The following is a 21,646-nucleotide window of genomic DNA, read 5'->3' as shown; positions in this document are numbered from 1 at the left end:
ATAAGTACACACACAAGATGAGAGACAGCAATGCCCCTCTGGATTCAACATAGAATGTAGGTCAAACAGAACAAACTGGGCAAAAGAATTAATGGCCACAAATTTGACATCAGGACTCAAAAGGACAGAGTAACATCAGAGCATTTCAACCAGCCAGGACATTCTATGGCAGACCTCAAAATGACTATTTTCAAAATCAGATTTTACCACCACCATTGAACAAGCAATTGTTGAAATTACATACATCAAAAGGTTTAGGTACTCTCAGAAGATCTGAACAAACACAATGGGGTTTTAACCCATTACAAGTTCTGGTAATCTGTCTCATGTGTAACATACAACCAAACAGAAAATTTAGACCTTGTCAATTTGAAAAACTATTTTCCAATCTGTCACTTTGGGGCAAAATTATGGCATTATATCTTCAAGGGCTTCTGGATGAAACTGATCCTTATTTGCCTAGTTCAAGACCTGGTTATCTAGACCTGGTCTGGAGAACAGCATAATTCTTACAGATGTTGTATGCCAGGAGCTCTGGAGTCCTCCATTAAGGGAGGAGCTTGACACTTTCCCCATTCCTGACATTGAAATGAAATCACTAAGGAAAATAATCCATCAACACAGTGCTAAGTGTAACTAATATGTTGTTGATACCCAGTTATATATCTCAGTTCCAGACCTAACAGGCGATGCAGTTGAAATGCCGTTGCAGTGTTTGGATGCTGTCAGGGTCTGGATGAGGAGGGCAAACATAAGGCTCAGTTCCAGCAAAATGGAGTAGCAGTATATTCAGAAGCCACTCGATTCCAGGGATATTCCCTCTCTGAACAGGGTTGTACCCCCACACACCACACTGACTCATCATTTGGGCGGCCTCTTGCACTCATAACTCTTACCCAAAGAGCAGGTGGCACCTGTGCTCAGGTGTGCTATGATCTTTTCTAGAGTGGAATACCTGTCTTACAGTCACTCATGTTTTAGCCACATCTCATTTGGACTACTGCAATTAACTCTGTGATGGGCTGGCCTTGAAGTCCATTCAGCAGTTATAACTAGTCCAGAATGAAGTAGCTCAAATAATTATGGGTATCCCTTGGGTTATCCAGAAAAGACTATTACTCTGATGGCTGCACTGGTTACCAATTAGGTTCTAGGTCAAATTCAATGGGGTGATATCTATAGGACTGCCTGCTCCCAATAGTTTCTTTGTTTATTTTTTATTATGGTCAATGGCTACTCAGACATAATCAAACTAGAAGGTGTGAGAACTGTGTAAGTTATCTGGCCAAGGCCTAAAATCAAATAAAATTCTCATTAGTTATCTTTAAACAAAGTAAAATAAAAAGTTGCTTGTCCCTGATGCTTAAATGAAAACTATTTCATTGTTACAGAAACCTATACATCAGTTTCAGCCAGTACCTGAGAATAACAATCCAGATTCCGCCCTCCACTTTTGTGATACCCAGTTCCAATCTTATGGCAGCATTGGAGACCCATTTAGGAAGCCACTGAATTCATCTTAGGAATTTGGGGCTTAGGGACTCAGTTGTACACAGTAGAATAGCTGTGCCATTACCTTGGGCTCATAAAGTTTCAGTGCAGCTGGAATGAACTGGCCTTCTCTGGTATTAAAAAAAAAAAAAGAATAGCTATATTGCTTCTTTGAGCCACTCGGAACAGATGGGCATCTCATCTACCAGATTCCTCAAAGATTTAACTGTGGTGGATAGCAACAGAAAGCAAGGCTATCAGGAAGGAGGGGGTGCATTGCAGGAAGAGCAAGGAGACAAATGACAATATAGTCCAGAGGTGGAACGTGGGAAGAATCAGAGGTTCAGGATAGCCACTCCCTAGAATCTCCCAGGTATATCCACTAGTTGCAGTAGTATAGATTTAGTGTGGCAAGATTCTGTCTATATGGTGTAAGCAAATAAAGGAACTTAACTCAACTGGACTGTTTCACCAATGTTCTTGCCTGACATATACTTAGGTAATTAAAGGACTTTACTTGATCTATTTTGTAACCACTGATGGTCCAATTATACTCTTTTGTTTTCCTAAGAAAGATCTACACTTTAATTTTCTGGTAACTGTTTCTATGAACAGTTCCTGGTCTTCACAGTAGTGTGTGAGTGCTTTTATTGCTCTCCTCAGCTCTAGGACTGAGTGCAAGAGGATGGCTATATCGTCAGCTGAAAGGAGGATTGAGATATGCCTGTTGGCCAGCTTAGAGAAATGGAAACCCAGGTTGTTGTTTACTGAATTTATATAAAAAGTAAAAAGTAGTGTGGCAAGGACATATCCTTATTAACACCCCAGGCTAGGAATCAGTTAATTGACTTTGGGTGCCACATGTAGCCCCCACACTGGTATTACTGTAAGCATTATGTATCAGTAAAAGAAGTCTTCTATCTATAGTGGTTTCTTCCAGAAAATTTCTCTGGTGATAGAATCAAAGGCTGAATTTAAATCTACAAAGGCAACATGCAGTGAAATTTTAAGGCCAAGGGCATATTTCTCTGCTAGATGGTATAAGATCATTTCTTGACCAACTGCCAGTTTGGTAATGTTGGAGGTGAAACCAGTTGGGTTCCTCCTCACCCACCACCTACTTTTAGTTAAACCTGCAAAGAGGGTCATGCTATCACTGCATTTGTTTGTTTTGAATGATTTGCTGTTTAGAAGGAAATTTCAAAGGAGAAATGCTAAGGATTGGGGCATATGAAGTGAATGTTCAATCTTCCACCGCCAGATTCCATATTCAACTCTAAAAGAGATGGGCAACAGTCTGGCTAGCTGTCAGCAACAGCTGATCATACTACAGCTGACTCTGTGTGATTCTAGTCTACTCTATTTCTATTCCTGCACTAGCTGGGCATTTCACCCTGTGCGTTCTTTAAGCATATGTGTTGTGGTGAAGAACTGTTACAGGACATTTGTTCCCTGTGGAAACAACTGCAGTGATAAGCAAGATGTTGCCCGAGAAAACTTTAAATTCCCAGGATTAACATTTGAAAGCTTGGCGTATTATTATTATTATTATTATTATTATTATTATTATTATTATTATTACTACTACTACTACTACTACTACTATTACTATTACAATTACGACTACTGCTCTTTTAAAGAACTAATAAAGGTGGTTATAATTACCATTCTTTACCAGTTTTATCAACTGCTTAAGAACATGGAGTTGTCTTATCAGATTAGCCCAAAAATGGCAACTGACTCTGCATTTTATTTCCAATAGTGGCTCAAATAAAGAATTCTTGAAAGCCAAGCTGATGGTTATGGCAATGTCCTTTTGCTCTTGGTTCTGGTTGTCCTGGTGCTCTTCAGTAATTTTGCATTGCAACTCTCATATCATTGCACATTGCCCAAAATGTATTTGGAGTTTATGGAAAGTATATTCCAAAATATCTGGAAGGCATTAGGCTACATAATTCTGTCCTTTTGTTTTTCCTCCCCCAGTACTTGATACTCAGAGCAGAGGGGGCTCCTATTGCTGAATGTGGATATTAAACATTGGGCTCCCTTGAATTTATCTGAATTTCACAAAGACACTATTGCCCATATGAAGTACTTCCTTTTTAATTATTGTAAACCAACCCTCCCCAATTTGCCCTCTCCTTCCAGATGAGCTGGGATTACAACTGCTAGACAACTACTGTAGTGTGGCTGTTGGCCATATTGACTACAAATTTGGGAAGATATAGTCTAAACACATTTGAAGAATGCCAGGTTGTCAAATGTGTCCTAAACGTGTTGCCTCTAATTTTTACTGAATGATACACCAAATATTACTGACCTAAGACAGAAACAGATTGTGTTCTAGTTACACTAACTTTGGAAAGATGTGTTTATTATTATCCATTCTATCTTTATCCATTTGACATTTTATTAACTTCTAAAACTGACTCAACTATCATTCATATTTGTAAAAGAAAACACATCCTCTGTAAAATAGCTACTCAAAGCTAAGAATAAATGGTCCATTGGAAATTATGAAGCAGTCTATCAGTGGACTGCAATCTCTGTGTATAATAAATAGAATATTTATATGTCTAACACAGCCGTCTTCAATTTGGTGTCCTCTGGATATGTGGGATTACAATTCCCTTAACCCTGTAAACACATGGGCAATGGGAGTTGAAGTTCGGCATTTTCTAAATCCAAGTTGGGGTCCTCTGTGACAGAGGAATAAACCTCTGTGTCTCTATGTGTGCATGCATACAAGAGAGAAACAGATGGAAAAGAGATGAAAAAGGAAGCTTTAATCTATTTCTTCCTACCTTTATTACATTATCCATTTTCCCATCCTCAGAAACTGGTCATTTGACAAGCAGCATGCACCTTTACCTGATTTGATGAAGTCTGAGTCTTTTCACTGAGCAGCTTGGCAGCCAAAGCTGGCCCTTGGTACCCTTCTTGTGTTGGCAAGAATGAAGTAGAAGAAGATGATGAAGGAGAACTAATCCAACCATCCATTTTTTCATAGACAGATAATGGTGCAGGAGTTCTATGTGCTGAAGGAACCTGGTAGGTAGTCCAGGGGTTGGTTGGCAGTCCTTGGAAATCTTGCTCAATGGAGGGAGCCAGTGATGGAGTAAGAAGTTGGAGGCGATTTGCTGGTGCCAGACCGTGCCTCCCGTGAAGGGAACATTTCCACCAACCTTCACTCCCAAGGAGATTCTGTTCCAGAACTGTAAGGATGTCTCCTCTACGAAAGGCGAGCTCATCTGGACACTCAGCTTTGTTGTCATATAAAGCCTTGGCCAAGGTATTCTGAAGAAGAAGAAATTAAATGTGAAGGAATATCTAAGCTCCTGCTTTTGTAATTACTAAACTTATATTTAAGTCACAGAGAAGGTTTAAATAGGACAAGGTTCAGTTCCATATTGTTCTAGAAGCCATCTGAGCCCTATTATTTACTTAAAATATAACCACCTAGCTCACATAAGTTTTGGGGTTTCAGAGCTGCTAATTATCATTCTTACTCAATTGCAGATGCAAGGCTGGTGGAGATGCTCTCACAAATAAATGATCTTCCATTACAAAAAACACATAGTGCTTCCTGTTTTAAATATACAGTAACATGTGCAAATCTGAAGCCCTGGGGCTGTGCGTAATCTACAAGATTTGGCCTGATCCACAAGGGTTGTTCTTCTATTTAGTTGTGTTTTCTACTCCCAATTTTCCTGTTTGTAGGAGGCAACTTGAAAATATATGAAGATGAGAATATGATCATACATAAAAATGAATAGGCAATATCTGCAGAAATCCTTAGTTGTGCATCATCTGATACATGAACTTTTAAATCTAACTTCATAAGAGATGCTCTAAAAGCACATTGTTTTCCAATGTAAATTTGAATATATCAAAGCTTTTGGGACTTCCCAAATCTTGTTGCATGACTATAACAGCGTGTATAAACAGTTATTTTGCCCTAGCGTTCTCTAGTTGTCTGCATAAAGGAGGAAATGTTTCTTGGTTGGTTTCTACATTGCCCAAAATTTCTTAATTGTCTTTCTCTTATATGGGACCTTTTGAGAAGACAATGCCAATTCAAAACAAAAAATAGGAGAAACACTGGAAATGAGTAGAATACTTGAAGATGCTACTATCTAACATCTCTGTGGCCTATGTGAGAACTCCCAAAACTAAAATAGATCAGACTCCCAGAAAGAAAAAAGTCATAATCTGTTAGAAATAAAGTTCTGTTAGAGATAAAATTCATCAACCATATGCAGAATGTGAGAGATGAGTAATAGAAAATTATTATCATAGGATGTGAACTTCAACACATAATCTTTACTAGGTACTAAACATAGTATTAAAATATACCACTGTGTGAACAACTCAGCCTTCATATCTTTTTCCACAAGTCTATCATGCCTTATCATTAGACAGGAATTTTTCATTTGTAGGAGTGAAGACAACTCTCAAGAAATGAAACAGGTGTGCGAGGTCACAACTGGTTGAACAATTTACACATTGCCTGTTTTTACTAGAAACGTAGTTATTCCCTGACTGAGTGAAGAACCTGTATTTTCCCACTAGTTTTCAGTATAATGAAAGAAACTTTGATTCTGAAATTCTACTAAAAGAGAAGAGAATGTGGGAGAATATCTTGGGATTGGTACAGCGTTGGTGGTGCTGCCCTTACTTAGTCACCCAGTTGTCAAAGAGCGCTCTTTTGCACTGAAAAGTTCTCTCTCAGCCCTCACGGGCTTTCCCCACTTTCATTACATTCCAAAAGAAGAGATCAGGAGGTTGTTCTTTCTATGGGGCTTTTTCCAGTTGAAAAATACAGACAGCTAGAAAGGCTTCAAAACCATGGAAAAAGTGAAACAGAAAAAAAATGAGATGCAAAGTAGCTGGGGAATACCCCACCTCTGAAGTTTGGTGTGTAGCAGTTGTCTTAGATGTGGCACGTCCTTGGGTTCTTCCTAGAAGAGGCTTTATTTATTCTTATGTCTCATGTCTGGTTGTCATGGATAAAATCTATCTATCTGGGTGCTAGGAGTCAACAGGGACTTGATGGCACATAATCAATCTATCTCATGTCTGGTTTTAAAAGGAATGCATATTCATATGTATATCCCTTCTTTTCTTCCAGATAGGGAGGATAGCTCCCAGCTTCCTAACTGAATGACTGAAAACTTCAGCAATAGATGGAGTACAGAGGACCAGCCAGCCAAGTCTGCTGTCTATTGGAGACACTTTGCAGTCTCAGTGAGCTATTGTGGGGCTAGAGCTCAATGTCACCATTGAGAAACAGTTGGAGAACTGTTCTTACCCTGGAGAAATTCAGAGAAATCTTCCATCCAACTTTTCTCTCCACAAATTTGGGAGAGAATTTCAAAGAGCCATTTATGCCCAGATCTACTTCCTAGCAGGTTCTCTTTACCCCATGCTGTCCAAATGAGGAGGCTGCCAGAGATAGCAGATGCTGAGGGATGAGTCCCCTAAGCCAGCCAGCTGCTCTCAGGTAGGGTGGAAGAAGCTGTTCTTTTGCTAGGATTAAATAAGATTTAATTATCATACTGACTGGTGATCGACAATAAAAGGAGGAAGATGGTCATCTTGCCCTTGGCTTCAAGCTGCAAAATAACTTGGGCCAGCTTAGCCTATGAGCTATTTTTATTTTCAATTGGCAATGAAATCTAACATAGTGGAAGATGTTGATACAAGCAATAAAGCCAAGGCTCTTTAATTTGGGTTCTACCAAAGCAGCTCATGGCTGAAGGAATTACTATCAACCTCCCTGGAAGTCACATTTGGAATGGAGAGAGTGCATACTGCCGTTCATAACTAGTCAAGGCAACCTTGAACTAATGGAATCTGATCAGCTCTGCATCAAGCTAGGCCTGACTTCTCAGCCTTGTCTTATTGAGTTACCATAAAGATCATCTGGCTTTGTTTCCTACCTTAGGCCTTAGCAGTCTTTACTTAACAATGTGAATACTTGTTCTCAAGCAATAATTGAACGTGTACTAACCAGAATCACTGGCTGATGAAATGTGCCATTTGCCACAAGAACTGATTAAGAATGTGAAAGAAACTTCTAGGACTGATTAAGTTTATTTCATTTCATTTCCTCATCAGATTCACTAAGTATTATTCCTTCCTGCTCATGATATTGTCAAGAGCCATTACATCCATATCACCATGGACTCTGAAGATTGAGGAAGGAAGTTCAAGAACTGGGGAACTCAATTTTTCACCCATCCTTCTAGTTCATGGAAGAGGAGTGAGTGGAAAGCAGAATTCATGAGAAATTTGAGTTCTTGCACCATGGTCTGCTTTTTTTTAAGGCTTGCTGGTAGAAGGCCCAGAAAGAATATGCCTAGCATGAACATGTTGACTTTGAGTAGGAGAACTTTGAATCTCATGTGGGTTGAAGATAAAGATCCTAAAATAACAACATCAGACCAAAATTTGACTGTTGTAGGAGGAAGTGAGAGTGTTGCTAAGTGGGGCCTAATAAGTCACTTAATGAAAAATTAGGAAGATCGCTGACTCATAAAGTTCATGGCCTTGTTGTCCATGCACTAATGCACAGCATAAGGAAAATAAAAAGATGAACTTTAATTTTCAATGAAGAATGCAAATATGCCTTAATAGGCATAAGACAGACTTGATGGGATATTGCAGCTGAAGGATACAGCTTGTTAAAAAGAACAGAAGCAATAGAAAGAAAGGAATGGCACTATATGTTAAAATATCTGCACCTATTCAGGTGCAGCTAACTTGGTGTTATCATTAACAGAATCAGATGTTTGTTAAATAGCCCAACTTTTGTGGGGCTTCCATGTAACCCTGAAAAAAAGATGCCACTTCTTGAATTTTAATCTAAATAGATTAGCAAGCCCAATGTACATTCAGCCAACAAATCCTGACCTGAGCCTGCTGGTGCTGGGGGACAGTCTCCCTTATCATTCTGGTACTTCTCCCCAAGACATGCAGATGGCCTTGAAGGGAATATTCAGAAGCTGTTACAGAAACAAGAATGGCAGAAACATGCCTTTAAGCCCTGATCAAGAGGATAGTATTAGTAAGAGTTTCAGGCTGGCTCCTCCCTGATTCACTGTGGTGGCAGGGTGGGAGTGAGGGGCTAAAATACAAAGTTGCAAGGCTCTGTTATTGTGGCCTATCTCAATAAAGTAAAGTGATAGCCTTCCTATGGAGTTGGTTTCTTGATCTGGTTACTCAGGCTGAGAAACAAGAGTCAGGAGACAGAGGGCATGGCCGACAGGCTTTCCAATTAAAACAACAACAAAACCCAGCACTCGCAACCCTAATGAAAAAACTTCAAGGAAACATATCTGCCAGTCCCTAAAGTATGGGTGTGCGTGGGTGAAAAATAACCTGCTTTGCTTGGGGTTTCCTGCAGCTTTCACTGTACTACCTCTGGTTTGCTAACAGCCCCTTGTGATTGACAGGGGCCTTATTAGCAGCAGGGGTGTATTTCAATTCAATCACCTCATCATGTGATATGGCTCAGCAAGAGCTGCATCTTTATTTCCAGTATTCTTGATTCTTCTCCCATAAAGGACGTTATTGCCTGACTACTTACGAAGGATTGTCCAATGTAATCCATGTGAGTATTCCACCAGGATTAGAATTCCATGCACTTTTACTCTTGGGCTGTTGACCCTTCAGAGATGTGTGGCAGAGTGTCATGAGGCTGATAATAGCATCAGTCCTAGAAGCAGGTCAAAGGGTACAAGATGACTTCAGGGATCATCCAAATTCTGGATGTTTTCCTTTCAGCATGGAAGAATTAATGGTATGAAAAGCATGACATGGCTTCTCAGAGGTTTGCTGAGGACATCTGGTCAGAGAAGGTGGTACTGCTAGAACTTCTTGCTGTTACTGTCCCAAAGCCCAAGACAATAAAACACATTAAAGGATGGAATATTGATGCAGAGAAGCAGAAAACTGGAGGCAATGCAATGCTGCGGAGCTGCAACTAACCCGTTCATCCCACAACAACTATCACAGCATTGGATACATCATCCCCAAATTGTATCCTCCATGGAGCAGAATCAAGGAGTGATCATCTAGTATCCTATTTGCCATCTCTATTCTGCTACTCTTATACAGTATACATAAAAGAGTTCAGGCTGCAGTAACCGAAGGCCATTCTCTTTGGGATAGTCCATGCTAACTATCCACAGTATTGATTCCAGTGGCTCTGGAAAGCTCTGTGCCTTTTGATATAGAGAGAGATGCAGATATGTAAATTCTTGCCTGTTGTTCATCTCTTCTCTGTCCCCCCCCCTTTTTTTTTGCCCACCTTTGGTCTCCTTTTTGCCAGTTAGCTATTTGTTCTGTTTGCTGATGTTTAATAAATAAACATCAAGCTCTATTTTTTTCTAGCTGAACTGGGTGGTGTGTCTGCTTGCTCAGATCTGGATATAGGGAATAATTGGAGTGTGCTGCATGCAAACTAAACTGGAAATTATTACCCCCAGTTGCCCTTCCAACACAGAGGAATAGGAATGCCTGTCTTAAGTTTCTTAGTGGTTTGCAACCCTTCTTAACTGCTTCCTTTACTGCTTCCTGGGGCAGCGGGGCAGGAGAGAGCTTACTCTAGATACAGAAGCTGCTGCTTACAGTGCTGTATTTGTGTCAGTATCACCATCACAAATAGAGCAGAGTGTGTATATTAGGGGTGAATTCCAGGACTTTCTAAGAAACAACTAGGAGGCAAACCATGAGAGCTTTCCACTAAACCAGTATTTAAGTAAGAGTACAGCATCGGAATGTATTACCCGAAGTGCAAGTTCTGTTGAGATTGGTAGCTTGCATTCGAAGCACATGGCTTATATTTTTACCCACCACATTTGCTGAGCATGAACAGCTGCTCTGGAAAATTAAGAGGAGAAATGTATTTGCCAGCTCAGATGATAACAATGTCCTGTTGTTGATAACATCCATTTCGTCTGCTGAGATGGCTTAGAAACAATGGGCTGCTTCTTCTCCCTGCTTGATCATTCTCTCCCTCTTTGCCTGTCCTAACAGCTGCTAGAGACAGACAACAGGCCTGTTTCCCTCGTGGAGTAATTATTTTAAACCAATTCAGGCCTTCTAACAAATGTGTCAGTCTAATGTTCTGTTTTTCCAATTCAAAAAAATACCTTGATCTAGCCAGATATTGCAGTTGCATTCAGACTAACCCTCCATGCATATTGCACCAAGGGAATGAAAAGTCAAAATTTTAGTTTAAGAATTAAATTTTTACAAGGCTCAGGGGATGTGTGATGATATGAGATTATGTGGTTATTTGGATGGGTAATGGAATGTCTGCCAATGAAAAACCAAGCTTACAGAACTTCTATAACCCAACACACCAACCCTGAGCCACATAGATCCTCTATCATTGTTGCTTCCCAGTTCAAGACACACAAATAGCGGAGAAACTGCTAGCCAACAGGTTCATTCTTTTATAAGCCAAGTATATGTGTAGTGCAGTGACAATAAGAGATACCTATCCTTCTTCCAGATCTGGTTCTAAGAGCCCATCTTATATGTTTCCAGGTTTTCTGGTTTCCTTCCCTCTAAGAACCAGTTTCACTCACTGTTACCATTCCTAATTTTGCAATCTTACTATACCATTTTATGTCCTCCTGATCCTATGCATATTCTTACACCAAACATAAACTTTAACTGTCTGTATCTGATCTTCCATGGGATCAATATGGAGGTCTTCTAAACCTATGAGCTAAGTTACAGCAAGCTGTTGCAAGAGAAGAATCTGCTTCTAGCCCAAACTTGCTTGGTGCAGGATCCACTAAAGCAGAATCAACCAGTGTTCTTGCCTTCCTTCCCTTTTTAGGTATAATGGTAACTGAGCAAAACACTGCCACCAACTTCATTATCTCATCACTCCAGAAGTAAGTAAAAAAAATTATTAAGTTGCCTGCACAAACTTAATTATATCTGAGAGACACTACAAGATGAGCTAAACTTTAAAAGCTTTTTGAACCCTAGGGGTATCTAAAGGGTGTGGTAAAAAAAAGTTAAGATGGTGGTCACAACTGTGCAATCAAAGCTTTGTCTGTTTTTTGTTTGTGTCTCTATGTGTACGTGCAACACCCCTGTGGACCGTCCTGCTTGACCAAAGGCTGGCATGAAAGTTGACCATGCCTGGGCTTCTGCTAATATTCACAATGGTATAGAATATCCTCTGCTAAGAACTCCCTGGCTGATGCTACTGCCTTCTTGTTCTTGCACTTTCACCATTTTTTACTCTTCCCTTAAAATGCTGCCATTTTGACTAGTGCCTTATCAACAGTTTAAAATACATTTTATAATGGCCCCATGGTTGAATGTCCAAATTCCCTTGTCTTTATAATCTTACACATGACATAATATCTAAAGTAAGCTGTGCATGCTTCAGAAATGATTTGGAAAAAATGCTTTTTACATGAATCCAGGGTCTCTCTGCCATAAAAGCTGGGTGGGGGGGGGGTGTTCCCCCAACCTTCTACAGCAGGCTGAAAAAAAGATGCAGCTGCTTTAAAAAGTCAATTCATTAACTTTGATGCAACTCTTAAAGCAGCCATACCTTTTTTCAAGCTGGTTTGGAAACTTAAAAGAAGAGGGCTTTTTCTTTGAATAGTAGAGAAATATTGTGGGTTTTGCTCATGTAAGGTCCAAAGCCATTCTTCCAAATCATTTTCTAACCATATACAGTCCTAATATAAAGTCTGCAGTCTAAACCATTGCTTAGAGCAAAGCAACTGTGTACCAACAGTGACTATTGAATTCTGGACTTCAAATTTAGCATCTTAATCTCACTGACACCACTGGTTGAGGCAAGCTTCTAAAAATCCAGTTTGAGGAAACCTGTGTCTCTTTACATAAAAAAGTTGCAGTGGGACCCTTTATGGACTTTTTGCTGAAAAGGAAGAAAATGTGATTTATGGCTTTGATGATTAAAAAGGGTAGATTTTGGAAGGAAGGGAGTTCTATAATATACTTTAGAGAGGATGACATTTGAATGCATTTATAACTGCTGTAAAGAAGATCAGAAGTCATTTCTTTATCAATAGAAGAATCATAGAATCACAGGGTTGGAAGAGATTTTGGAGGTCTTCTAGTCCAACCAATCTATGTCATTTCTTTATATTTCGTCTTTCTTTTCTTTTTTTCTATTTCTCTCCTTCCTCTTTCACTTCTGTATTCTTTTCTCACCACTTTTCTTTTACTTTCCTTTATTTTCTTTTTCTCTTAAATGTTTTCATTGTAAACATTTCTTTAATACAAATTAATTAAAAGAGAAAGAAAAAGTTGCAGAGGGCAGGGTTCGTGCAGTTCTGGTAGGTTTGAAAAGCTGTATTCAGTTCTAGTCACTGGAGTGCATGAAAACAATACAGAGGAGAAGCAGTAAGCAGATGGCAAAAAGCGGCAGGCATTTTATAAAGCGTTTTACATAGGGCAGGCTAAAGACTATGCCATGGATATGCTCTCAATAGAAGCTAATAGCACCAGTGATCTCCATAAGGCCAAATTATTTTGCTACCTGGGAAGAAAATCAAGTTGGTTTTTCTTCCCCTTTCCCATAAAACAAAGCAAAACAAACAAAACAGTGTCACACTTAAACAGATCCCTCAACCACACTGGAGGGCAATTGCAGCATGGAGATAGGGCACACTGAATGCTTCCATCTTTATTCCCTTGTCATTTCTCCAAAAATTGCTAGTTTCTGCCACTTATGGCAACCACTTCATTTTGCCTAACAGGCCTGCGATGAGCCATCTATTTCTGCCGTAGCTTAATCACTTTTTCCCCCATGCTCAGACTTCCTATTCAACACCAGCTTATTATCTTATGAAAACACAACTTTCTCCCCAGTTGCCAGAGGGTTCAATTTACTTTTAGAATCCACAAACAGCACTACTTCCAACAAACCCACAGCTGTGTCCTGCAAAGTAAAGAACTAGACCTATGAAGACTGCAAATCCACTAGGTTGATGTGGCAGAATTCCTCTTTAGCTGTGATGAATCCTGAAAGGATGGTGCCTATACCACCTTTGAGGATTCAACAACTGTAAGCATGGAGGACAGAAAAGTTGCATCCTGAGCCCTCATTCCCATTTTCCCCATGTTCCACAGATGTGGAAATGGTACCATATTTGCAAAGCTCTGAACAATTTCAGTAGGCTAAGTCAAGATTCCTGATTGCACAGAGATTTGGAGCCATGTTTAGCTAAGCGTAGGCACCTCAACCAGAAGGTTTTTGCAAGAGGTTTGAAGAGCTTCAGGCTTGTCCAATCTCTGCAGAGCTTACTGGAAGGCTGTTTCCCCATTTTTGCCTCACTAGGCCTCCTGGCTTCAAGGCAACTATTACTGTACCCAATCTCCAAGCTTCACTATCCTGTTCCTGGTGCCTTTCTGTAGACATTGGCATAAAATGTACCTTCACCAATTCTCTCTCCTGCTAGCCACCAACACAAAATGCAATCAGGCTTGTAGCTATTAAAAAAAAACTGTAAACCAACGTACATTTAAATGCTGCAGGAGGCATTTAGATTCAAGAGAAGAATAGTATCATCGCAGCTTACTTTTTTTTTTTTTTTATGACCCAACATGCATGCACACAACCTGAATTGAAAATATGGATACTTGTCACTAGACATTTTATGGGTTGTTCTTGTGGAATCCAGTATGAGATTTTTCTTGCCTGAGGACTTACTTAGGGAGAAAGTTATTGATTGGATGACTTTTTTAGCATTTTGCTATAGGTCAGCTTTTCTACCAGTCTCTGGAAATCATGCTCATTCAATAAGCATTCAAGAATCTTCACAAAAGCAAGGCTGACGTACAGAATTTGCTGCCACAAGACAGGTTAGGAGGGCCACCAACTAAGATCACTTTAAAAAAATTAAATTGTATGAAGTAAAGAATCAAATGCAGGATACTTCAATAGCATTTGCTGGAAAATGTTAAGTGGGAAGCTGCTAGTGGTTTTGTTTTCTGCTTGTCAAATACTTACTAGCATCTGGATAGCTCCTTTGGGAACAAAGTTCCAAACTAGATGGTCTGAAGGGTTCTCGTGATGTTCCTAAGATTCCTCCTCTAATGACCCTGGAAAAGGAGCCAAACTGCATAAGAATATTGACTCGAAAAGCTCATAGTAAATATTTTAATAAACTATTCCATCAGGATAAGAGTAGTGATGATGCCCAAAACAGGGATTCTCCCTGGAGCATGAAGAGAGATGGCCATTGGACTCTTTTGTCAGGAATAATTAAGCATTAAGGTTCTTTTTCAAAAGTCTTCATGCAGTGATGCAATGAATCAATCTGCTTGCTTGCTTGCTTTCCTGAAGTATCAATTAAGCGAAGGGATGGATTGATAGAATCATGTTCAGAAATAGCCAGGGTGACAAGCTATGGGTGCAGCCCACTGCTTGGGCAGCTTGAAAAGCATTCATCCTGGGCATCTACTCAAACCATCCAAGCCTGCTTCACCACAGTGAAGAGTGGAGAGTGACTGATGATGATGGTGTTTTTTCCTACTGGCTGCTAATGCTGGTTGGGAAGAGAAGCAAAACCAGGATGAGCTACCAATGATTCCCCTTAAATTATCCTGCAACAAAGCTGTAAGGATAGGATCACTCACAAGCCTTGTTACCAAATGTGTCTACTGGGTGTGATCAAAACGTCAAGCTGGTGGCTGTGACAGTGCAACTGAAGCTCCACCCATTTTTAGTGCATTGATTGCACTGTTGTGGTGACCAGCTTGACTTTTTTGACTATACCCTGTGGACATCCCTGCTGTTTCTGAGACAGATTAGACCTTGGTGGTTGGGGCAGTGCAACTTGCGCAATGCTTTTTCATACTGAATGAAGGACAAAAGAATGCACACCAACATGGCTGTGAGAAGAAGTCCAAAAGTGATATCAGGAGGGCATGTTACACAGAAAATATTTAGCAGCTTTCATGCTGTGTGAGAAGAAGGTTAACAGGAGCACAGAGGTGTTTTTACCATATTATCACAGAAACTCTTTGAGATATATAACAATTATACTTGTAAAGGAAATGGCAGTGTGGTTGCGTTCTGGGCAGGAAGACTTGGTCTCATCACCCTACCTGGAACACAGACCATCTTCCACATTGTCATTCTATTAATAAGAATGGCAAGTCAGGACCTTTTCTTCCTTCCTCTCCCCACCCCCATTTCCTATTTCCCTGAGCTTAGATTAGCAAAATGACTCATAACAGGGTGACAGCAAGAAGGAATGCAAGAACAAGAAATAGTTCATCCTTTGAAGTACAGATCCTCTCTTTGAGCAACAGACTGACTCAGTTGTGACATACAATTACATGCAGCTTCAGCAATCTCTTCCGTTAGGCAAAAGTTATTTAAAACTCACTTTTCTTTTCTGGTCTCAGGAGCTAAGCAGGGTTAGGCCTGTTAATGCATGGATGGGGACTAATTTCTGGACTGTACACTAGACTGGAAAGTCAAAGAAAAATTCCAAAGGAAGACAGTAACAAACCACTTGCTATTGCTGCCAAGAAAATTGTATAGATGTGTTTACATAAACACCAAGAGTTGAGCCACATTTGAGGGTGTTTTACCTTACCTTATTCACACGTTCTACATCTGTTGACATCTTCCTGCCTGCCTGCCTGCCTTTTCCTTCTCCCCACAAAACTGGAAAGTGACTTTGCAAAATTGTACGTTGGAACTTTAACTTGCCCAACAATAGTTATTAAAAGGTCCAATCAAGAGTCTTTTTAAATGTATTTCCTTCAAAGCATGTAACGTACAACTGAACACAGAAAGAATGCCCTAATTCTACAGGTATATTTAATATAATGAACGGAGCTCTTACAAAATATTTAGTTGTTAACGCATCCTATTAATAAGTATAATAAATTCCAAACTCAAGCAGGAGATTGTGGACTTATTTTGCCTGTCATAATCGATTTTACCTGCTAAAAGTAATATAAAATCAGGAATAGGGCAGAATTGGTACAAAATTTCATATGCATAAACTCTTTGGCTAGAACTGTTAAATGGTACTTAAACCCAAATCTTTGAAATGTGAGTTTTCCAAAACAGTTTGGGTGGTCTAGGTTCAAGTAAAGCTATCATGAGGGAACTCATCCAATGGTGCCTTTTCAGACTGAGAAGCTTCAGAGTGATCAAAAATGTGTCACAAAAAACAGTTGTGGTAACACCTTCTAGCACTTCCAGTAATAAAGTTAGTACAAGAAGAACACTAAGGCAAGCTCTCTATTAGTGCCATATCTTATACCATTTTCTATTTTTATATATAATTTTATTAAAAGTTTTGAATACAGCAATAAAAGATAATACAAACTAGAGGGGAAAAAAAGAAAAAGAAAAAAGGTATATAAAAAGGAACCTCCCTCCCCCGTAAGAAAGTGACCTCCCACCCTCATCATGGCAAGTAAAAACAATTCCTTAATCATTTTACCTCCTCTTAGCTAACAAATATAAAACTCTTCATCCCATAACCCATTTCTTAATAATAAGCAAATCAAATAAGTACCGTCTTCTTAAATCCAGTTACCAGTAAAAGATCCAAACAAAGCTCAACAAAATCCCATTTAAAAGGCATAACATGGTCCCAATATCCTGATATAAATAAAAAAAATTTAAAAAAAGTTTAACATGACAAAGAGAGGCCATTTCTCCTTTACAAAAGACAAGCTCCAACACACGACATTCCAAATAGCAACTTATCCCATTCAAATACACATTCCATTTGTTGTCCAGTCTCCACTCTAAACTATAAGCACATCCACATTTCACAGATATAGAGTAATCCCAGTATCCTAATATAAACAAAAGATTAAAATTTAATATAACAAAAAGAAATAATTTCTCCTTTAAAAAGACAAATTCTCCAAACTTCCTTACTTTGAATAAAAAATTGCAAAGTCAGTTTAAGTACTATAAAGTTAAGATTACATAAAGTAACTATAGGGGAAAAGAGTTTTACATCTTATTAAATGTAAGCAAATCCAGTATAACACATTTTTCTAATTAAGATATCAATAAATCCAGAAAGAACCACCCAAAATAACAACATATCCCATTTTATCCCTGGTCAAATAAACCAACTATGTAGTCCTTTTTTCTTCTATACAGGGCAGTCTTTCTCTGTTATCCACTTTATAGCTTTTTCTGGAGTCATCCAGCCATTGTTGAGCCAACTAACAACAACAAGAACAGACTTTCTATCACTTCAAGAATTACTGGGTGAAGCTACAAGATGCTATCAATCACTGGGGAGAAATGGCCAAAGAAGAGAAATTCATTTAGATATTTTAAATTAATTTTAAAAACCATCTTCTGTAAGGAGAAAATAGGATTAGGGAACCTGAAGAATAGATTTCAGAACATAATTAACAAAAATGGAGGTCAAAGTGTAAAGAGAGCTATTTCTGATTATTCCATAATATAATATCTGGTCACTAAATGTGGTATGCCCATCATTACTTCAGATCATTATGGAGACAACTTCTGAATTCAGAGCAATCATAGCACTTACATGTCCCTTTACATGATTTTTCAATATGCCATGGCTGATTTACAGCATCTCCCACTTATTTTAATCATCTGGGTTGAGATGTGTTTATCTGTGTCGAGCTTCATATAGCTTGCTAAAATGAAAATGTGGTCTCTCTGGAATTGACTTCTTAGTATGTTGTCTGATCATAATTCCTACAGTTTGCAAACCGTGTTTCTGGTTTATTTAATACATAATAGTCAAGAAAATATGACCCAGGTCCTAGTGTGAAATATATACCTTTCAAGCCATATTTCAGACATCTGATTTGGGGTGGGGATTAGTATGTAATCCACAAAAATATAGGCTGTAGGCTCTATTATTCATGCTGCTATCCTTCTAAAGCTGATAGAACTAATACTAGTATAGCTTATCTCCTGTGAACATATAAACACATCTTCAGTCCTTGCTGAGACCAAACTATTGTTCTCTGGATAAGTCAGCTGGAAATAACATCCTGAATTGTATCAGTTTGATTGAACAATTCTCAATGAAGGCCAGACTAGCAGTGGCCCTTCAGTTTTATAAGAGTCAAAGAAAAGGGAAAGGAAGCCACAAGAGATGGATGGAAAGGGCAGGTGATTACTGAAATGCTGTTCCATAGAAATCATTTACTGACAATAACTTTTATCTGTCACGTCCACAGTATATTTCCTTCTTCTCGTACCCAGGCCATGAGTAAGACAGACTTAAACCTTCTTTAGCTGTACTGGTCACTGCAGGTTCCCCTCATTCATTCAGAGCCTGCTTGGCAGCTGTGGTGCCCACACCCACGACCAATCAGCTGGTGTAAGTCTGCATGCCACCTCAGTCCCCTGCCTTCCCATGTGTGCCAACCACCAGCTGGTGAGAGTCCTGGTGACTGTCCTGAAGGCCAGCTTTTTCTGGAGAATGGAGCAGGAGCAGAAAACTCTTCACTGAAGTATCAGAGTGATTCAGGAAGACTACAATTCAGAAAACGATTGATAGCAAAGAGGTCTTGAGGGTTATGTTAAATGGAATGGTGATCTTCCACAAGCAACCCGAGAAGAAAAGTGCAAATAAGAGAAGCGTTGATGAATGTCTAAAAAAAGAAATTTCATTGGGCTAGAGATCTGCTCACTTGAGCCCTTTGGGGCTCAGAGGTTTTTCCAAAGAACATTCTTAATCAGCAATTTTGTGCTAAGAATTGTTACTACAGCATGCGGCACATGTAATAATTCAAGGGGTAAACAAACCACTTTGAATTAAATGTTTGGCCCAACATTTAGTTTTAAAAGACCATTTTAAAAAGGAGAGGATGGGAAAACATACAGAAATTCAACCATAATAATTCACTCTGTTCACCAAAAAGTATGAACTCCCACAATGTTAATAATGTAGAGAGCAGTGTTTGTTTAATTTGATAGTCTTCCCATTTTCCAAATGTTTATTTAATGGTCATGACTGCAGAAAGTTTCACAAACCCTGATAGAAGATATTAGGGTTTATCCTCCATCACCTTGGAGGGATCCAGATGATTGTGTTGACTTGAAACAGGGGAAACATAATTAGGAGGGGGATTAGCAATAGGGACAGCAAATTTCATACCAAGATAATTTTCTGCTGATTAAAAATGGATGAATAACACTATAACTCATTCTCAAGGAAAGGTCCTAAATCTAACTACACCAAATAAAAACAATATCTTAAAGAATAACATGCTTATTATGGCCTGAGTTTCCTGGACTGATACTTAAAGATGCTCGCTGTATTTATATCCTCCCTTATTACCCATTTAGCTCCACAACTTACTTATTTACTTACTTATTTTATTTATTTATTTATTTATGCAATTTCTATAGCTGCCCATCTCAGTCCAAGTGACTCTGGGCAGCAAACTTCTCGTGTAATCTTTTAAAAAGCATTAAAAATGATAAAATATTTTTCAAATGCCTCAAATAAGGAGACCAAAAATAGTGTTGCCCTGAGGGCTAAACTAAAGGTACAAATTCAGTAAAAATACAGGGGTCTTCCAACAGAGCAAAGATTTCTCCTAGCTGACAAATTCAGAATCAGAATTTAACTTCCTTAATTTAATTCTGAAGTAATGTCTGGCATATTGTTAAACGCAAAACTCTTAATCCAGCGAAAAGAGAACATGTACATAGACATAGGTTTCCATGCTAATGTAATTAAGATAGTGCTTACTGGATTGCTTCTGAATTGGTTGAATGCATCTTTTGCCAACAGAATTGGACTAAAATGGGCTAACTTGAGAAACTGAAGTGTATTAGCTTTAGTATATTAATGCTAATTAGAAGTTTTGCTGAAATCCAACAGCGTCTTGGCGTATTTGATGTAACATCAAGCTTACTCCTACTTTGGAAGACATGTTGGTTTTTTTTAAAAAAAATTTGACTGAAGAGTACCCTATATCCTTTTGTGCACACATTTATTTTAGCTTCAGTGAGGAATCTAATCTCCCCTAGTGTCACAAAAAGGAAGGGTAGTACTGTTAATTGAATGTAAAGCTTTGAAACAAAAGAAATGTTCCTTTTAATGCTGGAATTCAGATTCATGCTATGGAATCAATTAGTAGCTGCATATCTGGCCAAGGAACGACTACAGATTTGGGGTATCATGAAATGGCTAAACATTGTTTTTTGTTTTTTTGTTTTTTAATTTCATTATGGCTGTATTTTACTTCCAAGGAGATTTAGATACTGTACTGCATACCTTACGTTGACAACAAAATTGTTTATATTTGGGTATACAATTCATCTGAAAAAAGAACAATTTGCTTCCTTTAGAATCAAAAATATTTGTTGATTACTGTAAGAAACTAGAGTTAATAATTTGCTTGAATTGTATTAAATACATGGAACTATATTTACCTAGGAATAGATCCAGTGTGTTAAATTAAATATGGCTACATGCATAAATAACATCGCAGGAGATATATATTAGTGGTTAAAACTACCTTTGTGTCTGTGGGGGCAAGATTAATGTGAATTAAATGAGTATAGCCTCCAGACTGATGTATATGTTAAGACAGATTATGGTATTATTAGATATTTTACGAAGGCAAATTGTTGAGAAAATGTTTATGACACGTCAAGGTCCCTTGACATTTTTTGTCCAAACCGGTTTATGGTGATGATGGCTTTAATCTATCAGATTTTCAACTTTATCACTGCAATTTCATTTTAACATCCATATTTTTGTGGAACCAGAATCTTTTTGAGTATCATTCTCTTTGGGCTTGTTTACAGAGCCATTGTGTGACTTCTTTGAATCTTGGCAACTCCTAGGATCAACATAGAGGTTGCCGTTCTCAGCCCTGAAAATTGCTAGACACATTTGGACATTAATAGGCTGGTACTTAAATTCTGACCTGGACCCAAATGAGAAATTGTAGTCATAAATTAATCCCAATTTGAAGATAGTGGGGAAAATGTTTTATTGGAAGTCCTGGGCCAGCAAGGAATTATATCTTGAATTAACTGATTTATAATGGCCAATTCAAGGCTTTTGAGAGGATATGCTTTGAATATGAATCATCTGCTAGACAGTATATAAAATTAAAGTATGTATTGAAAAAACAATATGGCCTGGATGCT

At 38.6% G+C, this 21,646-nt stretch overlaps 1 protein-coding gene across 1 annotated transcript in view; it reads right to left on the bottom strand.

Annotated features, from left to right (window-relative positions):
* The window catches only part of CASS4 (Cas scaffold protein family member 4), a 34,958-nt gene extending 18,822 nt beyond the window's left edge, over positions 1-16,136 (bottom strand). Inside the window, exons 1-2 of the mRNA XM_088154033.1 lie at positions 16,107-16,136; positions 4,363-4,788 (exon numbers count right to left, since the gene is read on the bottom strand). Coding sequence (XP_088010159.1) covers positions 4,363-4,788; positions 16,107-16,136 — 456 coding nt within the window. The remainder of the gene's footprint in view (positions 1-4,362; positions 4,789-16,106) is intronic.
* Between the last annotated feature and the right edge of the window lie 5,510 nt (positions 16,137-21,646).

The sequence above is a fragment of the Python bivittatus genome, unplaced genomic scaffold (genome assembly GCF_059951505.1).
Source record: "Python bivittatus isolate LINGU-HERP-01145 unplaced genomic scaffold, Pbiv_v1 ctg000700_np1212, whole genome shotgun sequence".
NCBI classification, from domain to species: Eukaryota; Metazoa; Chordata; class Lepidosauria; order Squamata; family Pythonidae; genus Python; species Python bivittatus.
Note: the sequence above shows the minus strand (reverse complement) of the source record. Positions and strands in the feature narration are given on the sequence as shown.